Genomic DNA, 11267 nt, shown 5'->3' on the forward strand with positions numbered 1-11267 from the left:
GAAGGAGAAGAAGGAGGGAGGAGGAGAAGGAGGAGGAAGAGAAGGAGGAGGAGAAGGAGGAAAGATGAGATAAGGTGGATATTAATGTACGTGGAAAAGGAAGAAAAGAGAATAAGCAAAGAGGAGAGAGAGAAAAAGAAGGAAGGGGGAGGAGGAAGAGGAGGAGGAGGAAGAGGAAGAAGAGTAAGGAGGAGGAGGTGGAGATAAGGTTAGGTTAAATTGATACCTGAGAAAGAGGAAGAGGAAAAAGAAGAGGAAGAAAGAGGAAAGAGGTGTTTTGGGGTGTAGGAAGGATGGGGTGAAGGAGGGGCAGTGTGTGTGGGTGTGTGGGTGTGTGTGTACTGCAGGTGTGTACGTATCTCAACAGGTGTGTGTGTACGCATTCTAACAGGTGTGTGTACGTGTGTTGCAGGTGTGTGTCGGGCCTGGCGCTGGGGGGGCTGTCCGTGGTGGTGAACGCGTACGTGGCGGAGCTGTCTGATGATGACGTCCGTGGCATGATGAGCATGTCCTTGAATCTCGCCATACTGCTGGGTGCGTGCGTGTGTGTGTGTGTGGGGGTGGGGGGTGGGGGGGGGGTGGAACTCTTCGGGACTAACACACCACTTTTAAACATTTAACTCCTTACCTTACACAATGTCCCTAACAGCCCGGTACTTACATTCCTAACATGGTATTACTAACGGACGGGTACTAACAACGTCCCTCCTCCCTTCACTGCTGGGTGCGTGTGTGTGTGTGTGTGTGTGTGTGTGTGTGTGTGTAGGTGTGTTGGGGTCGGTGTAAAACTCTTCGGTACTAACACACCACATTTAAACACCTCGCTACCAACACCATGTCCCAAACAGCTCTGTACTTACATTCCTAACAAGGTATTACTAACAGACGGGTACTAACAACATTCCCCCCACTCCCGCAGGTCAGGTCCTCACTGCTGGGTGCGTGTGTGTGCGTGAGTGCGTGTGTGAGTGTGGGTGTGGGTGTGGGTGTAACTCTTCGGTAGTAACACGCCACTTTTAAACATATAAAACTCTTCGGTAGTAACACGCCACTTTTAAACATATAAAACTCTTCGGTAGTAACACGCCACTTTTAAACATATAAAACTCTTCGGTAGTAACACGCCACTTTTAAACATATAAAACTCTTCGGTAGTAACACGCCACTTTTAAACATATAAAACTCTTCGGTAGTAACACGCCACTTTTAAACATCTAACTACTCACACAATGTCCCTGTACTAACACTCCTAACACGGTATTGCTAACAGTCGGGTACTAACAACATCTCCCCCCACCCCCCGCAGGTCAGGTCTTCACGGTGGCAGTGGGCTACGGTGCGCGGTACTACGTGGTGGCCTTCATCAACGCCCTCGTCCCTGTTGCCTTTGTGCTGTTCCTTATCTGGCTGCCTGAAAGTCCCTCCGTGCTGGTCCTGAAGGGTAGGGAGCACCGTTGCCATATTATCGTACTCAGAGCATCGTACTTACCGGTTTCTGACGCCTAACTGTTGCCAAGAAACATCAGGAATTAACTATTTTAACGATGATTATAAATGAGTCTAGTTATTGGCGCCCAGAAGACAGATTTTGTGTCGGAAGTTGGTAAATTTAAGAGGCTGAGTACGACAATCTGGTCCGGCATCGTTGGTAGGGAGAGAGAGAGAGAGAGGGAGAGAGGGAGAGAGAGAAGGAGAGGGAGAGAGAGGGAAGGGAGATGAACAATACGAGACATCAGTGGAATCCAAACATCCTCTTCCTCTTCCTCCTCCTCTTCCTCCTCCTCTTCCTCCTCATCATTATTTTCCTCCTCCTCCTCCTCTTCCTCCTCCTCCTCCTATATCTTCCTTTTTTTTCTCCCATTTCATTGCCTCCAAAAAATTATCTTCCTTTTCTTTATCTGTTTCGTCAACCTCTTCCTTTTCCTCCTCCTCTTCCTCTTCCTCCTCATCATCATTCTCCTCCTCCTCCTCTTTCTTCCTCTTTTTTTCATCCATTTTATTGCCTCCGAAAAATGATCTTCCTCTTCGTCAACCTCTTCCTCTTTTTCCTCCTCCTTTTCATCGCGTTCTTCCACCTCTTCTCTTACTCTTCTTCCTCTTCCTCTTCTTGTATCTTCATCTTTACCTCTTCCTCTCCTTTGCTCTTCCTCTTCCTCTTGTTCCTTCGTTCTTTATCTCTCCTCCTCTTCCTCCTATCTCTCTTTCTCTTGTTTATCTGTACCTCTTCTTTTCCTCTCTTCCTCTTCCTCTTGTTTCTTCCTTCTTCCTCTCTTCTCTCCTCCTCCTCCTATCTCTCTTTCTCTTGCTTATTTCTACCTCTTCCTCTTCCTCTTGTTTCTTCGTTCGTTATCTCTCCTCTCTCTCTCTCTCTCTCTCTCTCTCTCTCTCTCTCTCTCTCTCTCTCTCTCTCTCTCTCTCTCTCTCTCTCTCTCTCTCTCTCTCTCTCTTCGTTACTTCGGCCGGAAAACTTCCTCTCTCTACCTCCTCTCTCTCTCCCTCATAGACAAGAACGAAAAGGCCAAGGCGGTGCTTCTGGACTTGCGGGGGTCGAAGGCCGATGTTACGGGGGAGATAAAGAGCTACAAGGAGTTCAACAGCGACCAGCAGGGCCAGGAATCCAGTGCGTGGCGGAAGCTCCTGCAACCCGCCGTCCTGAAAAACTTAGTGGTGGTGTCTGCCCTGTTTGTGCTGGTGGCTTTTACAGGTGTGTGTGGGGGATGAGGGGTTGGGGGGGGTATGGGGGGGAGGTGGGTGTGGGGGTTATGGATGGATGGGGGTGTGTGTGTGTGGATGTAGGTGGGTTTGTGTGTGTGGGGGTGGGGGGTGGGGAGGGTTGTGTGTGTGGGTGGGTGAGTGTGTGGGTATGTGGGGGGGTGGAGGTGGGTGTGGGGGGGGTTATGGATGGATGGGGGGGGGTTGTGTGTGGGTGTGGGTGTAGGTGGGTTGGTGTGGGTGTGGGTGGGTGTGCGTGGGGGGGGTTGTGTGGGTATGTGGGGGGGTTGGGGGGTATGTGTGTGTGTGTGGGGGGGGGGGGCTGTTGGTGTGGATGCTGGTTACCTTACTTTACCTTACCTAACTTTACCTTGCCTTATCTTACCTAACCTGACCTCACCTTACCCTACCTCACCTAACCTTACCTTACCTTACCCTACCTCACCTAACCTTACCTTACCTCACCTTACCTTACCTTACCTTACCTAACCTTATCTTACCTTACCTCACCTTACCTTACCTCACCATACCTCACCCACCTTACCTCACCCCACCTTACCTTACTCCACCTAACCTTATCTTACCTTACCTCACCTTACCTTACCCTCACCTTACCTCACCTTACACCTTACCTTACCCTTATCTTACCTTACCTTACCTTACCTTACCTTACCTTACCTTACCTCACCTTACCTTACCTTACCTCACCTTACCTTACCTTACCTTACCTCACCTTACCTTACCTTACCTCACCTTACCTTACCTTACCTTACCTTACCTTACCTAACCTTACCTTACCTCACCTTATCTTACCTTACCTCACCTTACCTTACCTTACCTAACCTTATCTTACCTCACCTTATCTTACCTTACCTAACCCTATCTTACCTCACCTTACCTTACCTTACCTTACCTCACCTTACCTTACCTAACGTTACCTTACCTTACCTTACCTTACCTTACCTTACCTCACCTTACCTTACCTTACCTCACCTTACCTAACCTTATCTTACCTTACCTAACCTTACCTTACCTCACCTTACCTTACCTTACCTTACCTTACCTTACCTAACCTTACCTTACCTTACCTCACCTTACCTTACCTTACCTTACCTTACCTTACCTTACCTTACCTCACCTTACCTTACCTTACCTTACCTCACCTTACCTTACCTCACCTAACCTTACCTTACCTTACCTAACCTGTGTACCTGTAGTTTTAAGTTCTTGCCTGTGTGAACCTTGACCTTACCTGTGTTTCCCCGTGCGTGCGTGCGAGTCAGGCTTCCTCGTGGTCAACGCCAACGCTGCCCAGATGTTCCAGGCGGCAGGGACCACCGTGGATGCTGAGCTTGCGGCCATAGTGCTCATGTTGGTGCAGGTATGTGGGGGGAAGGGGGGGGAGGTGTGTGAGGGGGAAGGAGGGGGGGCAGGTAAAGTAAGGTACGATAAGGTAAGGTAAGGTTAAGTAAGGTAGGTAGAGTAAGGTAAGGTAAGGTAAGATAAGGTAAGGTAAAGTTAGGTAAGGTAAGGTAAGGTAAGGTAAGGCAAAGTAAGGTAAGGTAGAGTAAGGTAAGATGACGTAAGGTAGAGTAAGGTGAATTAACGTAAGGTAAAGTAAGGTAAGGTAAGATAAGACAAGGTACGATACAGCAACGCAAAAATGATCGCGCCAATTTGGTTTCACTATAACTAACTAACTAACCCTCCCACTCACTCACTCACTCACTCACTCACTCAATCAATCAATCACTCACAAACCCACAGACTTTCAAACTAACCACGCCACCGTCTTTTCAGTTCGGCGGCGGCCTCGCTGGGTTCTTCCTGACGGACAAGATCGGCCGGAAAAATATCCTGTACGTGGGCTTCATCCTTATGACGCTTGGCCTGGGCGGGATGGCGGTCTACAGCGGGCTGGGGCTAGGGCAGAAGGAGACGAGGAGGTGAGGGGAAGGGGAAGGGGAGGAAGGAAGAGGAGAGGGAGAAGGGAAGAGAGGAGAGTGTGAAAGGAAAGTTAAATGGGAAGGGAGGAGGAAGAGAAGGGGCAGAGAGAGAGAGAGAGAGAGAGAGAGAGAGAGAGAGAGAGAGAGAGAGAGAGAGAGAGAGAGAGAGAGTGTGAAAGGAAAGTTAAATGGGAAGGGTGGAGGAAGAGAAGGGTGACAGACAGACAGACAGACAGACAGACCGACCGGACCTACATACTTCTATCAGTGACCTCATTTCCTGCGTCTTGAACTAAAAAATAAAAAAACAAGCAACAAAATAAAGAAAATAAATCGATGCAGTAAATAACAAGACGAAAAAGATTATCAAATATTACTAACGCCTTATTTTATTTTTATTTTTCAGTTATATTCAATTTCAACCACTAGAAGGAAGAGGAGGAGGAGGAGGAGGAGGAGAAGGAGGAATGGAATTTCTACTACAACCACCACTACCACCATCACCACCACCATACAACACCACCACCACCACCACCACCAACCTAACATTACCACTCTTGAATATAGAAGAAAGACAAGAGGAGGAGGAGGTGAAGATAGTTAGATTAGCAGGTGGAGAAACGAAGAAAGAAGAAGAAGAGGTGGATATGAAGACAGTGAACATTACGAAGATGAAGGGAGTGGAAGAGGAGGGGATGGAGGTGGATGTGCTGGTGGTGGGTGGAGGGGGGTGGGTCCCTCTGGCGTGTCTGGTAGTCTCCCAAACAGGTGTCTCTCTGGGTGTCAACGTAATGCCTTTTATTCTGAACCAAGAGTATTTTCCCACGGCAATTAGATCCCAGGTGAGTGTGTGTGTGTGTGTGTGTGTGTGTGTGTGTGTGTGTGTGTGTGTGTGTGTGTGTGTGTGTGTGTGTGTGTGTGTGTGTGTGTGTGTGTGTGTGTGTGTGTGTGTGTGTGTGTGTGTGTGTGTGTGTGTGTGTTGAACTATTTATCTTTGTATTATTTTGTTGTTTGATGAATTTGTTTGTTTTATAAGTATACAGTAATAGTAGTGGTAGTAGTAGTAGTAGTAGTGGTAGTAGTAGTTGTAGTAGTAGTAGTAGTAGTAGTAGTGGTATTTATAGTTGATGTTATTTTTCCTCCTCCTCTTCCTCCTCCTCCTCCTCCTCTGCTTCCTCATATCCTTCTCTCATTCTTCCTTTTCCATTCCCTTTTTCTTCTTTTCCTTATTCTTCTTCTACTGCCTTTCCTCCTCCTCCTCCTCCTCCTCCTCCTCCTCCTCCTCCTCTAATTCTTCTTTTTCCATTCCCTTTCTTTTCCTTATTCTTCTTTTACTGCCTTACCTTCTCATATACTTGTTCTCCTCCTCCTCATCCTCATCCTCAGCCTCATCCTCCTCCTCCTCCAGGCCAGCGGGGTTTGCTTCACGGTCTGGACGCTCGCCACCTTCGCCGTCCTGCAGCTCTACACTCCCATGGTCAACTCTCTCACTCAGGCTGGTCTCTACGGCTTCTACGGGGCCGTGTGCCTCCTCGGCCTGCCCTTGCGCCTGCGGAAACCAAGGGAAACCATGGGGGGAGGGGAGGAAAGAGAAGAGGGAGAAGGGAGGAGGAGGAGGGAGGGGGGAGGGCTGGTGGGTAGGTATTGTGGGTACTGTCAAACGCTTCCGCCCCTTACATTAACTATTTCCAGAGGCCGAAAAGGAGATCAGTCGGGTTCGAATGAGTGTTTTGGGGGTTCATGGTACAGAGGAAGGGTCAGACTACCACCAGGGTCATAAAACTATCTGGAAAGGAAACCATGGGTTTCTGTAGGCTGACGGTACAGAGGAAGAGGAAGAGGAGGAGGAGGGTCATTAAACTATCTCATCTGGAAATGCCCAAAACTCCTACGTGTTTCTTTAGGTTCACGGTCCAGAGGAAGGGTTAAACTACCACCAGGGTCATTAAACTATCTCATCTGGAAATGCCCAAAACTCCTACGTGTTTCTTTAGGTTCATGGTACAGAGGAAGGGTCAGACTACCACCAGGGTCATTAAACTATCTCATCTGGAAATGCCCAAAACTCCTACGTGTTTCTTTAGGTTCACGGTACAGAGGAAGGGTCAGACTACCACCAGGGTCATTAAACTATCTCATCTGGAAATGCCCAAAAATCTTACGTGTTTCTTTCACGGGTACAGAGGAAGTTAAACTACCACCAGGGTAAATGCCCAAAACTCCTACGTGTTTCTTTAGGTTCACGGTACAGAGGAAGGGTTAAACTACCTCCAGGGTCATTAAACTATCTCTGGAATGCCCGAAACTCCTGCGAAGGCCTTGTCAAATGTGAGTGTGTGTCCTGGGGCGCCGACATGTTTAAGAATGAAGGTCAAATGTGATGAAAAAATGTTAAGTGTGAAGGTGATTGAGTTTTTCCAGGCTTTGTTTTAGTTTGTTTGTTTGTTATTTTCTTACTGATGCCGAAACTAAATAAAGCGTATTATTATTATTATTATTATTATTATTATTACACACACACACACACACACACACACACACACACACACACACACACACACACACACACACGTCGCTCTCATTTATCTCCCTTGCTCCTTCGCTTCTCTCTCTCTCTCTCTCTCTCTCTCTCTCTCTCTCTCTCTCTCTCTCTCTCTCTCTCTCTCTCTCTCTCTCTCTCTCTCTCTCTCTCTCTCTCTCTCTCTCTATATATATATATATATATATATATATATATATATATATATATATATATATATATATATATATATATATATATATATATATATATATATATATATATATATATATATATATATATCTATCCACCTAATATCGCTGTCCATGAATTTATATAATCTATTTTTGAATGTGACAATTGTATTGGCACTCACCACGTGACTGCTAAGCCTATTTCACTCATCACCACTCTGTTAGTAAACCAATTTTTGCCTATGTTCCTGTTGAATCTGAATTTATCCAGTTTAAACCCATTACTTCGTGTCCTACCCGGTTCTCTTACCAACAAAACCTTATGAATATCCCCTTATTAAAGCCCTTCATCCATTTATAAGCCTCGATCATGTCTCTACGCACCCTTCGCCTTTCTAGAGAATGCAAGTTTAACTGTTTGAGTCTTTCCTCGTACGGCAAGTTTCTCAACCCCTGAATCATCTTAGTCATCCTCCTCTGCACCGATTCCAACATTTTGATATCCATTCTATAGTAAGGTGACCAGAACTGAACCGCATAGTCAAGATGAGGTCTAACTAATGCTAAATATAGTTTGAGGAAGACTTCGGCGCTTCTGTTGCTTACGCTCCTTGAAATAAATCCCAGTACCCTATTTGCTCGATTTCTAGCATGAATGCATTGTGCCCTTGGACGGAGATCAGAGCTCACTAAGACCCCTAAATCCCTCTCGCATCCAGACCTGCTTATGAGAGTGTCATTTGAGCAATAGTTATGAGAGGGGTTGTTCCTACCTACACTCAGAATACTGCACTTCCCTGCAATGAACTCCATCTGCCATTTATCTGCCCAGTCATACAATCTGTTTAGTTCATCCTGGAGATTACTAGCGTCCTGATCCGACTCAATTACTCTTCCGATCTTGGTATCATCTGCAAACTTACTGACATCACTACTAATTCCTGTATCTAAGTCATTGATATAAATAATAAACAACAGTGGACCTAATACCGAACCTTGCGGGACCCCACTCGTAACACAGCCCCAGTCAGATCTTTTACCATTGATTTGCACTCTTTGCTTCCTATTGCTAAGCCACGCCTTGACCCAGTTCAAAACTTTACCCTCTACTCCCTGAGCCTGTAATTTAAGCAACAGTCGTTGGTGAGGAACTTTGTCAAACGCTTTACTAAAATCAAGATAGATTACATCATAATTTTCATGTCTGTCTACCGCCTCAAATACCTTATTGTAGAAGGACAAGAGATTGGTGAGGCTTGACCTACCTTTCGTGAACCCATGCTGCGAGTCGTGAATTAAGCTGTTTCTTTAGATGCTCCCGAATGTTTCTGGCTATTATGGACTCCAGCATCTTGCCTATAACCGATGTTAAGCTAATTGGGCGATAGTTTGAAGCAGCTGACCTGTCCCCCTTTTTGAAAATCGGCGTCACATTAGCTACTTTCCGTAGGCTAGGCACATAACCAGTAGTTACCGACATCTTAAAGTTGTCGGTTAGTGGGTCACTGAGTACATCACTAAATTCCTTTAATACCCTCGGAAATATCCCGTCAGGACCTGGCGACTTATTCTTCTTAAGCTTATCTATCTCACCCTGAACTACTTGCCTGGTAATGATTATATCCCTCAATTTATCGCCATCCCCGCCCTCGTACACCTGAACCCTTTCCGGAATAGTCGTTCGATCCTCTTATGTGAATACTGAAAGGCCCTTCATTAGTTACCGTGAATGTCTTGCGCCTTTACACACCTCAAAGCTTAACATGGAGGCCAACTGTTATTCTTCCTGTCATCAGTCATTTCTCTCTACTCGTGATCACGACCACTGGTATATTTTTTCTTGCCCTTCATTAGTTGCTGTGATAATTAACCATTTAAACGATAAACATATATGAAGGCAGTTATTTGGGTGATGAAAATAGTTGTTGGGTCGGAAATCGTCAAACATAAGAGGCAGAGTACGACAATCTGGCACCGTTGAGTGGTACGTGTGTCAATCAGTACCGGAGAGGGTCTTGCTTCTCCTCGCAACACGGGCATCAGCAGGTCACCTTGAGGCGCTGTAGTGGTGCCGCGTCTGTGCCTTCCCGCGAATCAGGCCCAGGGGCAGTATTGTCAGACGCCTTCGGTCCTCACAGCAATGATTTCCCCACCGTGGAATTCCCGAGGCCTCAAAGGAGATAAGTCGCATACGCAGATTTTTCACGTTCATGGTGTAGAAGCCTTGCCATGCCATCACCAGGCCATTGAAGTACCCACAACGTCTATCCAGAGCCCTATCCAATGTGTGTGTGTGTGTGTGTGTGTGTGTGTGTGAGTGTGTGTGTGTGAGTGTGTGTGTGTGTGTGTGTGTGTGTGTGTGTGTGTGTGTGTAACCCCAAAATGTTTAAGGATATGGGCCACGGTTTTTTAGTAGGCTACCAAGAACGACAAGCCTGGGCATATTATTACCATTATTACTATTATTATTATTATTATTATTATTATTATTATTATGTGAGGCGAGTGAGCTAGGTAGGGAGGACTGCGGCCACTATAAGCTGTCTGTCCGGCAGCATAAAACACCCGAGACGCCGAGAAAGAGGGAACGAAAGCGACAGCAATGGGAGAAGTAGAGAGAGGACGAGATAATATAAAGGAGAAAACACAATGGCACCAGCGGGAGGGCGGGGGGGGGGGAAGGAGGACGTGTGTGTGTGGTGGGGAGGGGGGGGGGCCGGGTTTGGGTCGGCACTCACATGTTCCCCGTGGAGGCATGTCTTTACAGGGCGGTGTACGCGGCTCAAGGGCACCAAAAACGGAAAACAGAAAACCCCGCTGAGCGCTGATCCGACAAAAACAAACAAGAAACAAACAAAAATAAAAACGTTAGAGTGGTCCAGGGAGAGGGCCAGTTCAGCTCCGAGCAAGGCGTCAGCTGTGAGTGAGGCGAAGAGGCTGGCGGCTGGCTGTTCTCGTGCAGCCCACAGCACCGGAGGGGGCCTGGTGGGCGGCCCTTTATGGCGCAGGGAAGTGTTTATAGTAGCGCCATCATGCTTGGCCCATGCTGCACCCCGGAGTTCATCTTTGATCCTCTTTTAGAAGAGAATCTAGAGTCCGGGTTGATAGGTGGTCTTCTGACAGCACCTACCCACTCAGCGTTACCAGATTATCAAACTTAGCACCCTGCATTTTCCGGTTTCTGACCCACAACTAGTGCAAAAACATCAATAACTCGCGGGTTTAACAATAACTTTACTTGTAGATCGTTATTTGTGTGGTTGCGGCCGTTCTTGAGTCTGAAACTGATAAATGTAATGTTACGAGTACGATAATCTGGTAACGCTGGTGGGAAGTCTTAGGCCACTCGGCGGTGACTGCATATGAAAATTGTCAGCTTGTGGCGGCGGGCGAGACGCGCCCGCACGCTGGCCACTCAGCCACCGCCTCCATATTAACGCCCTACTCGTAGCCTTAAAAGTTTCCAGCGAAATAGAAGACTTCTTACAACCCACCAAGGCCTCCCTCAGCCGCGGCGTAAATGCTTTTGCTTCCTAGCTTGTTTTGGTCACGAGTTGTCCCGATGTCAACACACACACACACACACACACACACACACACACACACACACACACACACAGAGAGAGAGAGAGAGAGAGAGAGAGAGAGAGAGAGAGAGAGAGAGAGAGAGAGAGAGAGAGAGAGAGAGAGAGAGAGAGAGAGAGAGAGAGATTTACAAAGATATTGAAACCACACATACGTCCCTATATGATCCAGACTGAGTGGTTTATCTTCAAACCCAAGTGAAATCTTATTAATCAGATTCCACCAAGAATTTGCATTTTTACATCACAAGCTCGTTTTTAAGTGAAGTAATCGTACTGCACTGGACCACTGAAGGCGGGAGTTTATTCCATT

At 46.8% G+C, this 11267-nt stretch overlaps 1 protein-coding gene and 1 long non-coding RNA gene across 2 annotated transcripts in view; both read left to right on the forward strand.

Moving 5' to 3' along the window:
- The window catches only part of LOC126982032 (facilitated trehalose transporter Tret1-like), a gene marked incomplete at its 3' end in the record, with an annotated part of 31601 nt that extends 25388 nt beyond the window's left edge, over positions 1–6213 (forward strand). The window contains exons 6-12 of the mRNA XM_050833751.1: positions 413–534; positions 1307–1441; positions 2504–2704; positions 3996–4093; positions 4513–4658; positions 5065–5500; positions 6067–6213. Of these exons, the coding sequence (XP_050689708.1) occupies positions 413–534; positions 1307–1441; positions 2504–2704; positions 3996–4093; positions 4513–4658; positions 5065–5500; positions 6067–6213 (1285 nt within the window). The remainder of the gene's footprint in view (positions 1–412; positions 535–1306; positions 1442–2503; positions 2705–3995; positions 4094–4512; positions 4659–5064; positions 5501–6066) is intronic.
- Positions 6214–6512: 299 nt separating this feature from the next.
- LOC126982324 (uncharacterized) lies at positions 6513–7149 on the forward strand. The gene is made up of 2 exons (XR_007735100.1): positions 6513–6742; positions 6897–7149. It is a non-coding gene; the product is annotated as an uncharacterized LOC126982324 (long non-coding RNA).
- Positions 7150–11267: the final 4118 nt, after the last annotated feature.

Source organism: Eriocheir sinensis, chromosome 50 (assembly GCF_024679095.1).
Source record: "Eriocheir sinensis breed Jianghai 21 chromosome 50, ASM2467909v1, whole genome shotgun sequence".
NCBI lineage: Eukaryota > Metazoa > Arthropoda > Malacostraca > Decapoda > Varunidae > Eriocheir > Eriocheir sinensis.